General features: G+C 35.7%; 1 protein-coding gene across 4 annotated transcripts in view; it reads right to left on the bottom strand.

Annotated features, from left to right (window-relative positions):
* MMS22L (MMS22 like, DNA repair protein) overlaps window positions 1–23,079 on the bottom strand; it is a 133,879-nt gene that overhangs the window by 92,242 nt on the left and 18,558 nt on the right. For all 4 annotated transcript variants that reach the window (XM_058734774.1, XM_058734772.1, XM_058734773.1 and 1 more), the window contains 4 exons: window positions 18,186–18,362; window positions 10,780–10,842; window positions 2,662–2,781; window positions 87–313 (listed from right to left, as the gene is read on the bottom strand). In XM_058734774.1, coding sequence (XP_058590757.1) covers window positions 87–313; window positions 2,662–2,781; window positions 10,780–10,842; window positions 18,186–18,362 — 587 coding nt within the window. The remainder of the gene's footprint in view (window positions 1–86; window positions 314–2,661; window positions 2,782–10,779; window positions 10,843–18,185; window positions 18,363–23,079) is intronic.

The raw sequence follows: 23,079 nt of genomic DNA on the forward strand, positions 1-23,079 counted from the left end.
AGCACAAGTTAACTTTAAAAATACAAACAGTTAAGTAACACTTCTTCAGAGTGAACGTTCATGACAAAGAAATATATGGCACATACCTTCCTTTGACTTGTTTCCAAGGATGAGGGCCATTGTTCTTCATTGCTTTCTTAACAACTTTTGCCAAAATGCAAAGGAAAATGGTGTAACTACTGCTGGATTTATACAGGCCATTATCTTGTTTATCACAACAGCAAGTCTTCACCATTTCTAGCATAGACAAGGGTGACTTAATGATATGTGTAAGGCCTTTCAAAGGAAGCCAAGAGATGCTAAAAGAACTATTCTAAAAGCAAAAAAGAAAAAAAGAAAAGAATATAAGTATTAAATCCAAGTAAACAAAAATGGAAATCCCAATTAGCTCACTAAAAGTTTGACTTGCCTTGATCACATAAATTACAAACAGTACTACACATCCTGCCAAAATAAAAATTCCACAAAAGCAGAGACACCAAGGGCTGTTCAAATTCCTAAAACATCTCCAATATGTCTTTTTAACAGTTGGTCTGTCCAAATTAGGAAACATACAAGATCCATCCATTGCATTTGGTTGCTTTGCTTCTTTAATCTCTTATGTAAGTTTCCCAGAGTTTATGTCATACCATTTATTTTTATATTAGATCATTTATTGTGTAGAATTTTCTCCAATCTGGATTTAGCTGCTAGTATCTCCCTAGTGTCATGTAATGTAGTCTTTTATCCCCTATTTGTTCTGAAAATTGGTAGCTGTATCTAAAGGATTGATCAGATTCATGCAAGTTGAGTTTTTTGATAAGAATATTCCATTGGTAGTACTGGGTACTTCATGTTGCAATTAGGAAAAGAGACATTAAATTGGGTCATTCCTTTTGTGACGTTAAGATTGAGGGTCTTATCAACCTGATCTGTTAATCTGAGTGATCCCCAAGATTCTCACTGAACAACTTTAGCAGCCATTAATGATCACTGCCCAGAAGCCTTACTTCATCAGATGTACAAAATAGTGATTTTCTAATTCTATCATTACTTCTTAATTAGCTTATTAGAAATTTGGTTATTGTTAAATATAGTTTATATTCTCATTTATAGTTTTCAGAATAATGAGGGTTTGGGTTTTTTTAATTAATGTTTATTTATTCTTGAGAGAGAGAGAGAGAGAGCGCACGCAAGTGAGTGCATAAGTGGGGGAGGGGCAGAGAGGGAGAGAGACACAGAATCCAAAGCAGGCTTCAGGCTCTGAGCTGTCAGCACAGAGCCCGATGCAGGGCTCAAACTGGCAAGCTGTGAGATCATGGCCTGAGCCGAAGTCAGATGCTTAACCAACTGAGCCACCCAGGCGCCCCTGTATTTGATAAGTTTCAATCTACAGCAATCATTATTCTTTCTTATGCTCAAATTTACCCAGCATTGGAGCAATGGGACCTCCTTTTGACATGACTCCATCTTACTTTGGTATTTTCCAGCTTTCAGATATGACAAGCATTGTGGACTCATACACATGTTGTCTCAGAACTAGAATGGGTCATTTTTCCAATCAGCCTGAAATTATGCTTCAGAGAAAGGTGTTTTTCTTATTTTTAATAAGCTCTATTATGTATAAACTCAAACTAGTAATTTACTTGTAAACCTCCCATTTCCATTTTCTATCTCGATTGAAGGGTTCACTATTTACTCAGGAACTCAAATACTCCAAATCTTCTTTTTCCACACATAACAGGTAACTAAATCCTATAAACCTACCTTTATAATTTTTATTTTTCAAACATATCCTCTCCTTTCTAAATCCATTGCCCCTATTTTACTCACTCACTGCATTATTAGCATTTATTATTACATTGGACTATTAATATAACACCCAATTTATTTATAGCATTTTCAGAAAACTCTCTCACACACGTACCCAATATGTCACATCCTTGGTTTTCTATGTCTCTGGAATAAATCATAACTCAACCTGCACATTATCTTCAACCCTACATAATCTAGTCACTGACTACCCTATGTTCCTTATCTGCTGTTTCTTCCCATAGTCATATCAGACCTATCCAAAACTATTTAACACGGTAGGAAAAGACCAAGTTTTTTATGTGTTCATACATTTGTTCATTATGTTCCTTTCACCTGAACACTCCATTTCTTCTATGCCTGGAAAATTCTACTCATTCTCCAGTTAAAAAATTACCTCATAAAGCCTTTCACAAGTCTATACACTGGGTCAGATACTCTGTCCTTGGACATTCCACAGTACTGTAACTTCTTCCCCACAATGTCCACTAACCTATAAGCAACTCAAATGCCAAGACTATGTCTTATTCAGAATAGCATTAACTGTTCAATGTGTTGCTAGTAATCAGTAATTGTTAGAAAACATTTATAAATGAGGAATAAAAAGAAATATCTTTCTGGTGCAATTTTGGTTCCTTTGCTTACTCTCACTCTTAAGAGAAAAGAGACAAAATGTTCCATTCCCTTATGTCAATGCTCTATAAACAATGCTTATGAAAGGTAAAACAATTATTTTTGAGCTACTCTACTTGGAAAAATTAATTTTTTAAGAAAAATCTGTAACTTTTCATAATTAAACCATAAAAATATTCCTCAAATATGTACAAATTCTTCAAATTCCTGGAACACATTCATATTTTATTTACTCACCAGGTTCTTACTATAATATTCCCATAGAATGGTGACAATTACAATGTTTGGCTCCCAGAAATCACAAAGCGTCAAACAACAGTGCAGATGCATTCGTAATTGTTCTTCTGGTATACCATCCTAAAAAATAAAATGAAATTGTGGGAAAGTAAAAGGGCTCTGGTAACATGAATATTATTGCTTGATATGCACTGGATAACCTGCTTTTATTTATTTATCTATTTATTTATTTATTTATTTATTTATTTTTTACTGTTTATTTTTGAGAGAGAGACAGAGCATGAGTGGGGGAGGGGCACAGAGAGAGGGAGACACAGATTCTGAAGGAGGCTCCAGGCTCTGAGCTGTCAGCACAGAGCCCAATGAGGGGCTTGAAGCCACGAATAGTGAGATCATGACCTGAGCAGAAGTCAGACACTCAACTGACTGAGCTACCCACGCACCCCTGGATAACCTGCTTTTAAAAAGAATATGAATACATATCACCAAATCATACCCACTCTCATCTTCAGACCAGAGGTCTAAATCAGGATAGGCTATACTTCTAAAAATTTGCTTTATGTATTCAGATAATAGAAATTACATAACTCAAAGTGACTTTTAACACAATTATTTAAAAATTAAAGGTGTTTGTGATGGAGTGATTATAATAAGGGGGTATATATAATCTGAATTGCTTAAGGAGGAAAGTTTGGGCATGGAGGAAGACAGAAAATGGAAAAGATCCAATAGTGGTGAGCAGAATGAAAATGAAAAGAAAAATGAAAAATGTAAAGCATAACCCTGGAAAATGGGTGAAATAAGTAAAAGAAACTCTGCTTAGATGTGAGGATATTAAGAAACTTACAGGACAGGGTGATTACATGCAATAATGTTGGGGTTGCTAATAAAAGTAACATATAGGTATAAAAAAAAAGTGATCTTGGTGCTAAAACATTCGAAGAATAAAGGGAATCAAACGTGAGCAGATTTTTTTTGGTAAGGCATTAACTCTTAATTAGTAATCCTTTAGAATACACTCAAGCTTCAAGTCCTCCAGGAAACTTACTAACTTCCATACTAACAGTGACCCTTCTTTATGCTCCACAACCTCCTATGCACACCTGCATCATAGCACTTACCTTCTTAAATTTATGTTTGTCTGCTTTCAAGTGTCTGTGAGCTCTCTGAGAATTAGGATAATTTCCCCTGGGTCTAGCACACTGCCTGGTTTGCCAAACAAACTCCATAAATATTTCATGAATAAAACTGAGATCTAGGTTCTTGTGCCTCTTTTTACCAAGTAGCTGTATGGCTTAGAGAAAGATACTTAGCTTCTCTAAGAGACAACTAAGCTCGTTTAACCAAAGAAGGGAAGTTTCTGTCCATCATTAATATTCTTTTGATTTTATTATGAAAATGTTAAGCAAGACCTAGGCTCATTCCTGTGGCATACTACTCAGATAAATTAAAGCATACTAAATTCAATATACTTCAAGGATTTATGACTCCAAAACCAACTATAAATACCATTCTATGCCTCTTTCGAAAAACAGAAGGGAAAAGAAATTAACATTTAATGCACACTGGATTTGATCAAGATTGCTCTTGGTGACCAGACCAAGATTTGAATAAAATTTGTGAGGCCAGAACCCATGTTCTTTACACTGTGCCCAACCAAGAAGAAATTAAATATGGTGTATTCTGAGAGATTTTTTTTTATTTTTTTAACAGTCTTTTTTTTTTTTTTTTTTAACGTTTATTTATTTTTGAGACAGAGAGAGACAGAGCATGAACGGGGGAGGGTCAGAGAGAGAGGGAGACACAGAATCTGAAACAGGCTCCAGGCTCTGAGCGGTCAGCACAGAGCCTGACGCGGGGCTCGAACTCACGGGCCGCGAGATCATGACCTGAGCCGAAGTCGGCCGCTTAACCGACTGAGCCACCCAGGCGCCCCAATTTTTTTTTTATTTTTTTAAAAGAATGGAGATAAATTTCCCTTCTTTTCCCTGCTAGTGGCTACAGATTATAATGAAAAAGAAAATACCATTTTCTCCAGTTTTGGCAGGATTGGGTCATCAGTCAGTTGAGTAGGACTTAAAAATTTTGTTTAGCTTATAATTAATTACAGCTAGTATTTGTTATAAAATACGTTTTCATTTTATGTATATTCATTTGTTTTGAGCTATTTTCCCTTAGTTTAAAAAAAATTTTTTTTAATGTTTATTTATTTTTGAGAGAAACAAGAGATGAGGGAGGGGCAGAGAGAGAGGCAGACAGATTCTGAAGCAGGCTCCAGGCTCTGAGGTGTCAGCACAGAACCCAACACAGGGCTCGAACCCACGGACCATGAAATCATGACCTGAAGTCGGATGTTTAACGGGATGCTTAACCTGAGCCACCCAGGCACTCCTCCCTTAGTTTTTTCTTAAAAATTCCCTTCAAAAATGTGTGTGTGCATATCAGCTGAATTAAGAAGAAAGGATTTGCCTAACTTCAAGTCCAGATAATCAAAGAGATATAAATACAAAATAGGAGAAAAGAAGCAAAGAGATATCTTAGCTCAAATTCATAACGAGAAAACAGAAGATGAAATACAGTGAAGAGTACTGGAAAACTCCTGTGTATATTAATTTCTTTCTACCTTACATTTTCCATCACACACTTATTGGAAAGGAAAAAAAAAAAAGAAAACACAAACAAAAATATGGAAATTTGAGATGCTTTCCACAAGTATCATCAAAATAGATCTAGAAACCAAAAACGATTAAACACATAGCAGCAAAAAAGTTTTAAAATAGAAATAATGGCAAAAATAGTTTTATTCAGAATCCAACCAAGTCAAATGCTTTGAGAGAGCACATTGTGAGTAAAACATGTAAGAAGACTCAAATCCCAGCTTTGCCACTTCTTAGTTACCTATATGAACATGGACAAACTCCTTAACCCTATCAGGCCCTGCCATAAACATTAAGTGGAAGAATGTACATTAAGTGCTAAGTACAGTGCTTGCATAGGGATGGCTGTCACTGTGTTGTCTGCAAGAGAGATATATTTTTTTAGGCCAAACTATGATCAAATAATAAATGCAACAGGATCTCAGTATCATACCTTACGCTGATATATTTCATTTCTGTGAGTGCTAAGGTCGAACTCTACCTAAACCAAGAGGTTTGAATAATTACACCTAAATCCATGCCCTCTGAATAAAGAGTTTTAAACAATCCAGGTCTTTGGGCCTCTTTTCTACACAGCCTTACACCTGCGTGTTTGAATCCCAGAGGCTATGCTACTCAGCTTCTGCATTTTTCACAAGACCTATGGATGCTCTGTAGGTCTCTTCTCTGTTGTGTGAGTATGTATAAACTATTCAATGAGAAGGCTACCCCAGAATATTCCATAGTGTCTGCTTTTGATTTCCTGATTCCATAGTGGCTGCTTTAGTCCTTTTATTTTTTATAACTTTTTTTTTTTTTAACTTTTATGTATTATTTTTGAGGTAGAGAGAACACACAAGACGGGGAAGGCGGGGGAGGGAGAGAGGGAGAGAGGGAGACGGAGAGAGAGAGGGAGAGGGAGAGGGAGAGGGAGAGAGAGAGAGAGAGAGAGAGAGAGAGGAGACACAAGCGCGTGCGCACACACACACACACACAGAATCTGAAGCAAACTCCAGGCTCTGAGCTGTCAGGACAGAGCCCGATGTGGGGCTTGAACCCACAAACCAGGAGATCATGACATGAGCTGAAGTCAGAAGCTTAACCGACTGAACCACCCAGGTGCCCCTCTGCTTTAGTCCTTTTATAAAGAATGTCTTCCCATCTTTATTTTGAAATATCAAATTTAGGCATCTTAAATTTGGGTATATACCATACATGATATTCTTCTACTGAACTAAAAAGGAAAACAATTATCTTTTATAGCCAGCATACATGAAAAGATGCTCAATATCACTGATCATTAGGGAAATGCAAATCAGAACTACAATGAAGTATCACCTCACACCTGTCAGAATGGCTAAAACCAACAACACAAGCAACAATAAGTGTTGGTGAGGATATAGAGTAAAAGGAACCCTCTTACACCATTGGTGGGAATGTAATCTGGTGCAGCCACTCTGTAAAACAGTATGGAGGCTCCTTAAAAATTTAAATACAGAATCACCATATGATCTAGTAACTGAGCTACTCAGTATTTACCCAAAGAATATGAAAATACTTATTTGAAAGGATATATGCAGCCCTATGTTTGTAGCAGCATTATTTACAATAGCCAAATTACATACACAGTCCAAGTGTCCATCGATAGATGAATAAAGATACACACACACACACACACACACACACACACACACGCACACACTGGAATACTACTCAGCCACAAGAAAAGAATGAAATCTTGTTATTTGCAATACATGGATGGAGCTAGAGAGTATAATTATAAGCAAAATAAGGCAGTCAGAGAGAGAGAAATACCATATGATTTCACTCATATATGAAATTTAAAAAACAGAACAAACAAGGAGAAAAAAAAGACAAGCCAAAAACCAGACTTTAACTATAGAGAACAAATAGTTGGTTACCAGAGGGCAGGTGAGTGGGTGGATGGTAAAATAGGTAAAGGGGATTAAGAGTATACTTACCATGATGAGCTTATCAGTAATATATGGAATTGGTGAATCACTATATTGTACATCTGAAACTAATATAACACTATTTTAACTATACTGGAATTTAAAAAAAAATTATTCTTGGGGCACTTGGGTGGCTCAGTGAGTTAAGCACCCAACTCTTGGCTTTGGCTTGGGTCATGATCTCATGAGTTCCAGCCCCGTGTCAGGCTCCAAGCTGGCAGTGTGGAGCCTGCTTGGGATTCTCTCTCTGTGCCTCTCTCTCTCTCCCTCTCTCAAAATAAGTAAACGTTAAAAAAAAAAAAAAAAAAAAAAAAAGTACTCTTTTTTTAAAAATAAAAATGGCAATTTAACAATTGAGGGCTCATGTTTTAATGAATAACCTAACTAGAAGAAGTCATCAGAAGAATAAAATTTATTTGCAACCTAAATAATGACTGTTAGTCTGCCTGATTCAATGTATTTTTAGGATTAAAGAAAGTTGAAATTCAATATCCCAGTCAAGATCCTTCTGTCCAAGAAACATAATGATTTTGAATTAGTTACTAGGGGGCGCCTGGGTGGTTCACTCGATTAAGTGTCCAACTTTGGCTCAGGTCATGATCTCGCGGTTTGTGAGTTCAAGCCCCGCACTGGGCTCTGTGCCGACAGCTCAGAGCCTAGAGCCTGCTTCAGATTCTGTGTATGTCTCTCTCTCTCTCTGCCCCTCCCCTGCTCGTACTCTGTCTCTCTTAAAAATAAACATTAAAAAAATTACAAATAAATGAATAATAGAAATAAATTAATTATTAGAAGATTACTGCCCCATATAATTGAGATCTAATTACATTCTGAGTTGTTTTTAGCCTTGGACTCTTCAGGTTCCTTAGCAAATAAAAATATTAGACTTGTTTTGGATATCTTTTTATACCCTTCAACAAACTTTAGTAGAAAATTGTCTCTAGGATGCCAAAAAATGAGGCTTTAAAAAACAGGTAGTATAAAACTCAAAATCTTCCTCTTCATTTGAATACAATAATGCCGTTTTAAAGGTAGAACAAATGTTTACTGTCAGCATACACAAATATTAAATAGTACTGCCTCCAAAAAATGGTTAAGGTAAATACTTAACTACTCAATTATACCAATAGAAGCAAAGTTGAACAATAAATGTTCTCTTTACCTATAAAGCTCAATGTCTGTTTCTAGAAAATCCTTTCTGGCTAGAAAAAGATTTGGAACATTATTTGCTTAATTACAACTACAGTGGCATGCCTACGGATTATATTTGACGACTGCTCTACACGAGGAATGTATGTTTTTTAAATACTGCAAATGGACTCTTTCACTGTTGGAGATAAAGTCAAAGCACACGGGCATGGGCAGATTTTAATTTACCTCAATGGGGGAAAACAGATATAATCAAACTGATAGTTCTATCTGAACATATTATTTATTTTTTATGACCACCTACTGCACCCACAAAATTGATTTCAAGAACTCCAGCAAGTAGTACTGAACTACTTATAAAATCTAATTTGATACAATCAAGGCATGACAAAATTGAAAGATCACTAGAGAAAATGGACTACTTCTTTCTAAATATTATAATGGCTTCTCTCACGGGAAAAATTACTTTGACTTTATGTTACATCTAAATTCCCAGAGAAAGTTTCTTGGGAGTCACTAGACTATTTCTATTTCTAGGGTGCCTGACTTCCCACAGTTTGCCCAGGACTTCCCTGGTTTTAGCACTGATCCCAACTCTGGGAAACCACAAGCCAGGCAATTCCTGATGGGCATACTACTTATTTCCAAGAACTACTTATTTATCATCAAAATAAGTTCAGCTAACACCATTAACATACTAGCTATATTGTAAAGATATATTATGCAGTGTCAGAATAACTTTTATTACATTATGAGTAAGACAGTTCAAAGTTTTTTTTTTCAAGTAAATGAGTTTCCTTCATTTAAAATCAAAATTATAGTGAGTCATAAATACAAGAAAAAAAGAATTTTCAAGCAACTAAAAAGGGTCTGAGGAGGGTTTTCAATCTCTTAGTCAAAAAGCAAACTTCTTAGTCAAAAAACAATGGAACAGAGATGATGATAAATTCTTTCTCCTGTTTGTCCTAGACCATTATGAGTGTATGGGTATTTATCCATATGACCCTTAGAACCTAAGAAATACTCTGTAATTTAAAACCTACCTGAATAAACCATAAATTCATACAATGTTAGAGCTGAAAGGAAGTTTAAGAGGTTTTAAAGCTGTGTTAAGGCATTAAGACTGGATCAATAGCTAACATAATTAACAATGACCACTTTTTAGGGATCCCCTACATTCTTGAAGTAAAAAAAAAAAATGTATATAAGACACTTTCTGAATTACTAAATCAGTATGTTCTCAAAAAGAACGAAGGAGAAAGCCAATTGAAATGACACAAAAAAATAAAAATAAAAACTTTTACAATGGTTGAGGTTATAGTTATTTTGTTTTTCATACAACTATGTATGCAAAAGTCTTTGGAATTCTAGTCTAGAATTTTTACTCATTAATTGGAAGACTCATATTATAAACTAAATGTACTTATTGTATGCTTTACCTAAAAAAATTAAGAGTTAATATAGATAAAATGGAAAAGAAAATTTGACACTATTTATATGATTTTCAAAGATATGGCTACAAAATAAATGTGCGTGTATTCATAAGTATGAATGAGTGTGCATGTACGTACATACGATATATATATATCAATCCTGTACTATATTTCTTGTTTATTCCTCAAGATTTTAACAATCTTCATATCCTAACAGAAAAGTAATCTACTACCCAAATTTAAAAATATTCTTTGCTAAAATTTCCCCTTAAATTCTTACATAAATAACTTATACTACAAAATTTTAGAGAACTACAATACAGTATGTTTAAAGATGTGATGAATAGCACATTTAAAACTATTTTAAAAGGAGGTCAAATCTGACCTCTGGGCCATGAAGCACCACATTAGCGGCTCCGCAGAAAGAAAAATGATAACGTAGGAAATGAGGGCTCAGAAACTAGGACCTTATCAGTTAGAGTAGGATTCGCGCCTGTAAGACAAATTGCTCAGCAAGGCAAGTCACCCTCCTGCTGTGATGAGGATACAGCCGAATTTCCAATGCCACTATCTCCCTCATCGTGTCTCTAGACCCGATACCATACAGTCAAAGAATGGCGTACAGTTTTGAAACATCCACTACTTATCCTGAATACATTTTGTCAAAGTCACCGGCTAGGATAATTTTATTTGTCCTTCAACTGGCAACTCAGTGTTTGAAATAAAAATCTTCAAAGGATACTCATTCATAGGAACTATCTTATGTTGCCTCTTCATTAACAAAGAATGATGATTCCACCTCAGGTTTTTAATAAGTAAACAGAGTTTGTTATTTAAATCATTTTAAGAGTTTTCTCAGTTCTTAAAAAATAAAATCTGTAATGTTAGAAATTTAGCAAAGCCCACAAATTGTCTCATTTGAAAGCATACCTGAACACCGATGGACTTTTTTAGCAGTTCTTCTACAAAATTCCAATTTGATTCCATTTGTCTCTAGAAAGGGAGAATATTGCAGCAAAATTATTGCTCTCAATTATGCATTGAAATTATAGCATAGCAGGCTAGTAGTGAAGTACAAATATCTTCTCTATCATCAGACATCATTACAACTTCTTGAATGTCTAAAATTACTTGGACAGAGTAACTTGACAGACTTGGTAGAAAAAAAAATTGTAACTATTCCAATCCAATATAAACCTTAACAGGACATGTTTTATTAAACAATGGCACTTCTATACAATTATAACTGTTTTAACAAATATTTAAATTTTGCTGTCATATGTAATTTAAGTGGGAAAAAAACACTTCATGTAGTTTTTGGAGTGTTTTATGCTTTGAGTGTTTTTCCTCATTGGATACTTTACTCACCAGAGATTTTTTCATTTTATGTATAATAACATCAAGACAATCTATTCTACTAAGCAATTAACTACACATTTTGTATAGGAAAAAAATGTACACAGTGCTACCTCATTTAATCAATGGTCACTTATCTGGAAGACTCCTCACAATAAGGAAGAAAGCCGAAAAGGACTTTCACAAAGCCAAAATTCTTCACAAAAGCTAGGCACTGAAAAAGGCTTTGCTTTCCAAAGGGAAAGCCTGGAGGAATGCTCAGTTCTTAAAGCTCTGGATACATGTATACTAGTCAAAACCAGAAGAAAAGAAAGTGCTTTGGAGAGGAAGCAAATAACAACTAGTTTCTGACAGTGAGTGAAAAAGGTACAAAAGGTAACTGTAACACCTCGAAAAGCAAAGCCAGAACCCTTAAAGAATAGAAGCAAAGAGCCTCATCATACCCTACCATCCCCATCATAATTAATATGTTGTTCAGAAGGATGAACCCAAATGACTCATAAAAGGTTAAAGCATGTACAATATTCTTGATTAAAAAAAATTTTTTTTTAAATATTTATTTTTGAAAGACAGAGAGACAGAGCACAAGTCGGGGAGGGGCAGAGAGAGAGGGAGACACAGAATCTCAAGCAGGCTCCTGGCTCTGAGCTGTCAGCACAGAGCCCAATGTAGGGCTCAAACTCATGAGCCAGGAGATCATGACCTAAGCCAAAGCCGGACGCTTAACTGACTGAGCCACCCAGGCGCCCCTGCAATATTCTCGACTTTAAATGACTGGATAATGTTCATGTAAGATGCTCATTACATAAAATTACTAAACAAACATTTCCTTAATAAAGGTACTCAATGACTGTGGTAGCCCCTCTCTAAAATGGCCCCAAATGACCCTGTCTCCTGGTATTCATACACTTATTTAACCCTCCACCCCCACCCCACTGCACACTGTGCCAGGGTTGGTCTGTTATCAAGAGAGCATCAGTACTAATAGGAGTGTTGGTATGTCACTTCCAAGATTAGGTTAGAACACAATGAAGCTTCCATCTTAATGAAAATCTCTTGTTGACTCCGTCAGGGAAAACCATAGTGTGAACAGGCCTGAAGAAGCCTATATGATGAGTAACTAAAGCCTCCTGCCAACATGAGAAAGACTGGAAGTGAGTCCTCCAGCTCTAGTCTTCAGAGACTCAAGCACCTGCTGATAGTTTACTACAAACTCATGAGGGATCCTGGGCCAGAACCATCCAGCTAAGCTCTTACTGTATACCTGAGCCTTAGGAACTGTGTGAGATAATAAATGTTTGCTGTTTTAAGCTGCCAAATTTTGTTTCACAGTAATAAATAACTGATACAATGACTCAGTTATTTTTAGCAAAAAAAAAAAAAAATTATTGACCTTTTCAGATATATTTATGTAAATAAAGTGAATACAAACCTTTTATGAGGTGAGAATCTGTAGTAAAGAATTTGGCCTTACCCAAAGAGAAAATCTGGCCTTTATCCTTGGCTTCTGGGGAGTAATTTCTAGGCCCTTGGAATGTTGCACCTGATAGGGATATCTTTGTTTGCCAGGGAGCCTAGAGTCATACTGGATAGTCTAACAATGTAATTGAGGGTGGAGGCTGGCCACAGCCCAAAACCAACAATGTGACTTAGGCTAAGGGCTGTGGAGACCTGGAAAGTTGATCTGAAGATTGAGATTAACCGTGTGGGCAATCAATCCATCACATCTATGTAATGGAGCTCCAATAAAAACTGAACACTGCAGCTTAGGCAAGCTCTCCTGGTTGGAAATACTCCCTGCATACTGTCACACACTGATGCCAGGAGACTAACGTATCTTGACAACATGGGGAGAAAACAACAGGAGCTCCACATTTGGTACTTCTGGACTCTACTATATACTCCTCCCTTAGCTAATTTTAATTTATATTCTTTCTCTGTAATAAACCATAACCATGACTGTAACAGCTTTTAGAGAGTTCTGTAAATCTAAGTAAATTATATGGTTTTGGGCATTCTTGAGCTTGCAATTGGTGTCAGAAATGAGCAGCCTTGGTAACTGGTCCTAAAATTCTCTCAAAAAGGAGACTATTTTGTTTTATAATACTATATGAACACTGTGTTAAGGTCTTTATATTACTTCCTCAAAAAAAAACCCCCCAAAAAAAACTTTCCATTTCACAATTTCCAAACACAATTAAGTCTCAGAGAGGTTATGTATATATACATACAAGTCAGAGCAAGAATTTTGCTCCAAAGCCAGTATTCTTCCCATTTTCTAATAAACCTTCCCTCACCTTTCAGCAATTCCCTTTTATATCACTCTTGACTAAGAAAACATCATCACTAACCCCAAATAAGCAGGGGTTATGACAGGACTACTGTATTTAGCTTTATAGTTTCATAGTGTTAGTGAGTATATTTCAGTGATTCTGTTCTATCAAGGCATTTGAATCACAGGAATTATAGGCAAGTAATGTATTCTTGTCCAGAGAATTTCAACTCTGTGGATCAGTACTGTGGCTATAATCTAAAACAAAAATAAACCATAACTCAGATTAAAGAATGACAACTATATCATGCCCAAATCAAGTCTAAGAGACTGTATCAAAGGACACAGATTTTTTTCTCCACAGCAAAACTGAACTTTGAGCACCTACATTTCTTTTCTACATACTAACTTATACAAAACTTAATCTCTCTGACAGAAAGGAAATATGGGGCGCCTGGGTGGCTCAGTTGATTAAGTGTCCGACTTAGCTCAGGTCATGATCTCACGGTTTGTGAGTTCAAGCCCTGCACTGAGCTCTCTGCTGTCGGTACAGACCCTGCTTCGCATCCTCTGTCCCCCTACCCTCTCTCTGTGCCCCTTCCTTCTCATGCTCTCTCTCTCAAAAATAAATAAACATTAAAAAAAAAAAAAGAAAGGAAATAGGAAGTCATCAATTTTGGGTTATGTTTTAATATCTCTTATCCCACCATCCAAACTAAGACAACCACTTAAGCTTCAGGACAGGTCATGTCTCTACCACAAATATAAAAGAGATATCCCATTCTCCACTTCCAGCAGACAAGGTAACTTGGTGCAGTTCTCACTTTAAGGTTATATTTCAGACTTTTTATCTAGTCACCATTTCAGATGTTTCGAAGATGAGCATCAGCTGGCGTGACATCAGCAGGGAAAGTACTGTTAAACTGATTCCTGCAATGCCCCAAAATATTTCTTCTCTTTAAACTATATTTGCTTTTAAAATAGATGGTGGCAATTGTGAGAAGATAACACACTCTTATCTAGGTTGAAAGAAAAACCTTAAATAGAAACACATGAAACTCTAAAGCCTCTAGTATGAGATACCAAATTTTCCTTACAAGCCTACATTAATCAATTGGCAAATTTTGTGATTAAATGCACAGCAAAAGTTTAATCCACAAAAAAGCTTTTAAAATAAAATTAAAAAATGAAGCATATGTGAAACCTATTTACAATGTTAAAATTTTGAGATGCCTGGGTGGCTCAGTCGGTTGGGTGTCCAACTTCAGCTTGGGTCATGATCTCGCGGCTTGTTCAAACCCCACGTTGGGCTCTCTGCTGTCAGTGCAGAGCCTGCTTTGGATCCTCTGTCTCCCCTTCTCTCTGCCCCTCCCCCACTAGCACTTTTTCTCTCTCTCTCTCTCTCAAAAATAAACAAACATTAAAAAAAATTTTTTTAATTAAAAAAATAAAATGTAAAGATCTCATCTTGTGAGTGGAACAAAGCAGGCTTATTAATGCATGGCCATTTTCTATATGGTAGTTGGCTGTGATACTATATCATAAAAAGAAAAAAGAATTCAGAAAATTTTCAAAATTCTGATCAAAATATATCCCAGATCCAAATTAGCATTCTGCATAATCTCTCTGAAAGGATGAGTCAATATACCTTTACATTCATAGATCAGAATGATTACAGGACTTCTGAACCAAATTGAGACACTTGAGAGTAAAAGGAAAATTAACCAGATAGGAGGAGGGGATAATAGGCATAACAGAAACTGTCCATGGCAAACTGGTACACACGGTTTCCATACTGAAGGTCTATTCATGAGAGAAGGCGGTCTTTAGGAGAACCCCAATATCAAATTTATCTAAGTGACAAAGATAGGCTGACATTTAACTATGGTGTACCTCAGTTTTGTTACTTGTAAAATGGATATGTTACTCTCTCCCTACTTCATGTTACTTCACAGATATAAAGGCTGCTTAGTCGCTGTGAAATATTAAACACTTAGCAAATGTGGGGCGCCTGGGTGGTTCAGGAGGTTAAGCATTCAACTCTTTCGGCCCCGGTCACGATCTCAGGATCATGAGATTGAGCCCTGCGTTGGGCTCCGTGTGGAGCTTGGAGATTGCTTAGGATTCTCTCTCTCTCCCTCTCCCTCTGTCCCTCCCCCATTCATGCTTGCTCTAAGTAAATAAATAAAATTTTTAAAAAACCCACAAAACACTTAGCAAAAGCAATATGCTGAAGGCATCACCCCTAATGAAAACTAGTATCAACTAGAGAGCTTGAGGCGTTTTTTTTTCTCAAAGATATTAAGAAGTCCAGAAATATCTGAAGTTCTTTGAGCACTCATGAATACAGTCCAAGTCTGTTTTACACATATACATATACATTATACATCTCTATTATTTTTATCATATGAAAGGTTCTTTTTCAAATATGATGGCATTTTCCTCTTAAAACCTTCTATATAATTTAAATTAAGATTCTTAAAATATATGTATTTTAGCAAAAGAAAATCATACAGGAACTGCTGACATATTAAAAGACGTAGATTGAGCTACTTTAAACACAGATAATTCAATTACTATCTTGATTCAGGGCTAATAAAAGCATTAATTTCCTATGGAATTCTCTGTATGAAATAGAAGAGTGATTTCAGCAATGCAACTGTACAATACAACAGTAATAGTAATGATATATATTAACATGGCTAGATTACGTACCACATGTGGGTGTATGTGGAGGTCAACATCAACCACCACTGAAATACACCATTCACTTGCGTAAGTGTTAGCGGCAGTTCCAGCAAGCATTTATAATCTGAAAGCATGCTCCCTGAAGCAAGAGGCAATAAATCTGTTTCATGTACATCCTATCATTGGCACCTATTATTATGATAACCACCTTAATGGTAACTCAAAGGTGCTTTTAACTAATTACTGTTTTTATTTACACCGATTAAAATCAAAAATATGTACTGGGGAATTAAAATGGGAAGAGAAATAAAATGCTGATGTAAAGACATTATTTTATAGGGTAAATTTTTGAGTTACTTTAATGTTCTAGTATTCTAATGGTTAAAAGATGTGAAACATTAACATATTAACTCCACAAAAATACTCAATGAAAGGTCTACTGCAATAATAACGACAATCTGCTATGATTTATGGAGTATTTACTACATATCAGCATGATAAGAAGTGATGTACAGAAACAAAGGACATATAATCCTTTTCTCTGGGATGCTCATTCCACTGATCCCTCTCAATAAATTGGTATAATGCTTAAATACGTTAATATTGATCTGTGTGTGAGTTTCTCAGAGAACTTTCTGATTTATTATTTTAATTTATCTTGGGATCTCCTGGAAAGCTTTTTATTATTAGGCGGATCATTTAGAAGACCTTTTGAGGTCCTTTCCATTCCTATGACATAACTGTCAATGCTAACTGACCCTCAGATTCCATGCATGATTTCCGAGCTGACTTTGTTCAGTATTCAAAAAGAAGAAAGTCTGTCAAGGAACAGGTTTCATAAGCAATGATCTCCATACCTGATAGAGGATGAGAACCAAGAAACTTTTTACAAATAAGAATTCCCAAATTCCAAACCAGATTACTAAATCAGGACCTCTAGAGTTGAGATCTGAAAACCTGAATTTTTAAAAACTTCCAGGTAGGTCTGATGGATGATAAGCCAGATTTGGGAACTACTCCCCCCGCCCCCCCTGAAAAAGGTAAATTTTGAAAATCAGACACATTAGCTAAAAGATTCCATATGTTATAGAACTGATGGGCTAATAGAATACTACACTATTCACTTCTGAACATGGAATAATTATACACAAATAGAGCTTCAAATAAATATGTCTACCAGCTAGTTTTATTCACAGGGCTTTTTAAATAACACCAAAAAAAAATGTTTCTAACTAGAAATTAATATAATAAAATCTATTTGAAGTAAACCTCATGGTTGTTTAATAGATTAAGATATCTTTATGAAAAGCTTCCCTAAAGAAGCATTATTTGGAAGAAATAATTTTACCTAATTATTCACAGAAACTACTAACTCATTACTGGAGACATGTGCTTTCCCTTCATCAATTTTACAGATTTTGGAACTAAAAGGCATTTTCTGAACACTCAATCCCATGATTTTTGGAAGAGGGAACACAGGCTCAGAAAGGTTGAAGTAATTTACTGAAGGTCACACAACTACCTAGTAGCAGAGCCAGGACTGGACTAGATCTCAAGTCTTCTACGAGGTGCTCTTCCTTAAACAGTAAAAACATAAAAATTACCATTTTTCAAGATGTTTAGGGAAAGGTCTACCAACTTCTAGATTCAGAAGCTGAATTTTTCTCTGTAGGATTGTGATCTACTTTTATTTTTAATTTGTTTTTTTAATGTTTTATTTATGAGAGAGAGAGAGAGAGAGAGAGAGAGAGGAGGGATAGCATGAGTGAGGGAGGGGCAGAGCAAGAGAGGGACACAGAATCCGAAGCAGGCTCCAGGCTCTGAGCTGTCAGCACAGAGCCTGACGTGGGGCTCAAACTCACAAACCATGAGATCATGAGCTGAGCTGAAGTTAGACACCCAACTGACCCACGCAGGTGCCCCTGTGATCTTTTTGGTGTGTTTCTGTGCTCGTTTACTAACGTGTCTACAAAAAATACATATTAATAATATGAGAAAGTTTAAGAAAATAAAATCTTACCATTTCATCTTGTGTTCCATGGCGATCAAACTGGTAAAATGATGCTACATGAGTCATGATCCACCAACTAAAACCTAATGGATCCCTGGGCTGGATTATAGGCACAGAAGGTCGTCTTCGGTCACTCGATTTGTCAAAGAATGTTTTAAGTAGTTTATTCAACCAGTTCCAAAATGACTATACAAAGAGAGGTAATATGATTCAATTACACTAAGAACATAACGTTTGGTTTGGGCTTTTTTCTCCATTTGTATAATAATATATACACATAAAAGAGAAAAAACCCATGTATGTGAAATTTAAAGAATAAAAATACACAGGTTAAGAATTATTAGAACGTGATTAGCACTCTAGAAAGATCCCATGTGTTCCACAATCACATCTTCTGCCATCCAGGGGAAATGATTATCCTGACCTTCATCATAAATCATTCTCTTGTTTTTTAAGTTTTGCCACATAGGCCTATAAGCCTAAATCATATACAGTTTGGCTTCCCATCACCACTTTTTTATCCATGTTTATATTCTTAAGTGGCCTAATTCTATTCTTTATAACTTGCTTCTTTTCTCAACATCGTGTTTCCGAGATTCATCCATATTGCGTATAGGCCTAGTTCATCAAAGTATTCCAAAATATGACTATATGATGAACCATTTACCTGATACACTGTTGTTGAACATTTGATGAGTTTTAGTAACTTTTTTTTTCTAGTAATTTGTCCATTTCATAAACATTTTCAAGTTATTAGGCGTACAGTTAATGACAATATCTCAACTTTTAAAAATATCCGCAAAATCTGGTCATGTTCCGTTTTAAATTTTTAGTATTGACTGTGTAATCATTTCAAGAGAAATTAGCCAATTTTAGTAACTTTTAAAGAACCAATTTTTGGCTGTTTTAGTCTTTTTCTGTTTTGATCTTTGTTATTTTTAATTTTACAAATTTGTGTTAGTTTTATTTGCTACCTTTTACTTTCTTTGGGTTTATTATGCAGGGATTTTTTTTCCCTAACTTCTTGTATGATGAATTATTTTTAAGTTTATTTACTTATTTTGAGAGAGCATGTGTGTGAGTGGGGGAAGGGCAAAGAGGAAGAAAGAATCCCAAGCAAGCTCTGAGCTATCAGACCGGAGCCCCAAATGGGGCTCAATCTCAGGAACCGTGAGATTACAACCTGAGCCAAAATCAAGAGTCAAATGTTTAACTGAGCCATTGAGGCGCCCCTATGATGAATTCTTAGCTCATTAATTTTCAGCTTTTCCCCCCCTCTAGCATCTGTATTTAAAGTTATAAATTTCAGGGCTCTGCAATGGCAGAGGCTGACGGAACTCTCCCTCTCTCTCTAACCCTCCCTACTTGAGAGAGCTCACTCTCTCAAAAATAAATTAAAAAAAAAAAAAAAAACATAAAGTTATACTTTTCCCTCTTTATCTTTAGCTGCAGTCCCAAAGCTTTAATTAGTAGTATGTTAGTTATCATTTACTTCAAAAAATTTTACAGTTTCCATTATATTTTCTTTCACCTATGGGTTAGAAATGTATTTCAATTATTTCTAAGCATATGTGTATTTCTTCTTGTAATTCAATTTTTACTTTCATTTAATACTATGTTCTCAGCCACATAAAAATTTAAATTTGCTTTATCTTCCTGATAAATTGAACCTTTTATCAGTACAAAATGACCTAATGCTCTTATTGGTTTTAAAGTCTAATTTTCTCTAATGCTAGTTTAACATATTACATCTTTTTCTATCAATTCTGAACTCTTCTATAGTTTGTTTTAGCTTATCTCTTATAAACAGCTTACATTCTGTTCTGACAGTATATTTTTTTAAATGAGCATTTAGTAGTCCACTAATGTAATGAGTTTTAAATCTACCATCTTATTCTGTATTTCTATTTGTATACCTATTTTTTCCACAAACACCTCCTTCTTGAGTTCTTTTGGGTTAAATATTTTTTTTCCCCCTCCACTAGCTAGTACGTTAGTCTACTTTCTCTTCTTTCAGTGATTACCTTACAAATAACAGCATATAGGCAAATGTCTTGATAAGTTAATACATATCTTCATTCTCCTCTTAAAATAAGTACCTTAAAATACTCATTATGCCCTATCCAATTTCTACACCAGTATTACTGTGTACTTTAACTATTTCTTAATTCAAACAGATTATATTACTGACTTATACAAAACATTTACTATTTTCTTTGCACTTTATTCCTTCATACATCACACCACCTCTGCCCTGTCCCCAACTCCCCCAATTCAGGCACCATTCTTCTAAAATACCTCTTTTAGAATTCCCTTCAATTCTGTTTCACTGACAGTAGCTTTGTTTCACCTCACCCTTGAAAGATTTCACTGGTGAAAAATTTTAAGTTGACAACTACTTTGCTTTAATACAATGAAAATTAACATTCCCACTGACCTCCACTGCTGTTGAGAAGTCAGCTGATAGTCTAATTGACATTCTTTTGAAAGTAACATTTTTCTGTCTGAATGCTTGTAGCTCTTCTCTTTGTCTTTGATGTTCTGCAGTTTCACTATGATATATCTAGGTCTGTTTTTTTTTTTTTTTTTTAATCCTAACTGGAATTGATTTTTTCTTTCTTTCTTTTTTTTTTTTAAACATTTATTTATTTTTGAGACAGAGAGAGACAGAGTGTGAACAGGGAGGGGCAGAGAGACAGGGAGACACAGAATCTGAAACAGGCTCCAGGCTCTGAGCTGTCAGCACAGAGCCCAACGCGGGGCTGGAACTCATGGACCGTGAGATCATGACCCGAGCCCTAGTCGGATGCTTAACCGACCGAGCCACCCAGGAGCCCCTGGAATTGATTTTCTTAATGCAATAGCTTTTCTTAACTATGGAAAATTTTCTGTCATTTTCTCTTCACGTATTTTCTCTGTTCCACTTTCTACTTCTTTGGAGCTACAATTAAAAGCATTATCATATCCCCTCTATTCTCACATGCTGCATGTAGCCACCAGATCTCTTCTATTTCTTATAATCCATAATAGTTCTTCAGTTATTATCTTCCCTGACCTTGACATTTTTGAGGAGTACAGGTCCATTATTTAGATTTAACTTAAGTTTCTTCATAATTAGATTCACATTATATATTTTTGGCAAGAATACCAAAGACACATTTTTCTTCTTTAAGTGCATCACATCACACTGAAGGTACATAATATCCATTTGTCCTATTATTGGTTAACTTTGGTCATGTGGGTAAGGTGGTATCTGCCAGATTTTCTAAACTGTAAAGTTACTGCTCCCTTTGTAACTGATAGTGTAGATACTTATCCAGCTGTAAAAATACTGTTTTTCGTCATACTTCTGGCAGCCATTGAGGATTCTTGCCTGAAACAGTTACTAAGGAAGTTGTCAACTGGTGATTTTCTAATTCTATCACCAACATCTACATTTATTAGGAGGAGTTTCCCTTCTCTCCATTTATTTTTCATTTATACCAGTATGAATCCATAAAGTCTTACTGTATAGATTACAATCCTTTGCTGTCATTTGTTTTGTTCCTCAAATTATCCCAGGTTTAGAGTGTGGGAGATCTTCATGTTGGCTCTTTTGTCCTTCAGAGGTGTCTTCTTTATTTTCTGAGTACCTCCTTAGTTTCTGGTACAAAATGTTCCAGGTTCATTTTTTTCTTTTCATGCCCCAGCCTGGAAGACCAGTCATTTGCCAAAGGAACTTTGTTTCTTGTCACTGGAGGTTGGTCTTCAAAACCAAGACATTGCAGTTTCCTGTTACTCAAATACCATCGTTTGTAGGCCCACCTATTGGATAAGGTAGGAAATGCATGTATGCACACGTCCATGTGTGTGCGTGCGTGCACGCACGCACACACACACACACACTCCTAGTTCTGATGATTAAAAACCATTATTTCATACTGATATCTCAAATTCTATTCCTACACATTATCTTTCACTCTACCTTTCCCTGTTTTCATATTTGTAACTCAATTTTCCAAAAGTGGCAAAGTTGGCTCTTAATCACCCATAATATATTAATTTGCTCAGTCCTAGAACCCAAGTAAAGATTTAAAATTGCTAACTCATATATAGCACTGTAAGACAAATCTACAAACGAGTCCAGTATTTGCAGTTCATTACAATTCTTCTGTCTTTAGCCTTAGAGCACATTGTCAAAATAGTGCACTCCAAATTGTCTAGGTCAGTCCTCCCCCCCATCACTTCTCCCATGTGTTACTCACTTATAATACAGCTCGATTTAGGTGTTTCTCTTTATGTTCCAATGAATCCCTCTTCCACGCACCTTGATTTATTTCTGGAGCATGTTCAAGTTTAGCACAGTTCTAAAATCATAACAACACATTCAAACCCTTCCACTGCACTGTCCCTCACCAATCTCCCATTCCTACTCACCGATTTCATAGTTCTGATTTGTCTTTCCAGTATTTATCTGTGCACAACTAATCATATGCATTTACTATTCTCCCCATCTTCATACACAGAAGGTAGCATCCTATAAATATTCGTCTGCACTTTGCTTATGTAACAATAAATCCTGGAAATCAAATGCTTCAGATATTTTATTCAGTCTATTGAACACAGTACTCCAATGTGCTGATATACCATGGTTGGTTCAACTAGTCTGTGTATGGGCTGTTAGGTAGTTTCTCATATTATGCTTTTATAAACAATGCACTAAAGAGCCTGATGCATATGCATTTTTTCTGAATTGCTAGATGTATATACCAAAAATAAACTCCTAGAAGTGGGATTGCCAGGGTGAAAGTTATAAAATCCTTGGCCCATACATTTTGAATCTTTGTGGGGTTTTGGGTGTTTTTTTGTCTTTTTGTTTTTGGTATTAATGATGTTTTTATTTCACAGAAAATTTCTTTAACAA

This window comes from Neofelis nebulosa, chromosome 6 (assembly GCF_028018385.1).
Source record: "Neofelis nebulosa isolate mNeoNeb1 chromosome 6, mNeoNeb1.pri, whole genome shotgun sequence".
In the NCBI taxonomy this organism is placed as follows: Eukaryota; Metazoa; Chordata; class Mammalia; order Carnivora; family Felidae; genus Neofelis; species Neofelis nebulosa.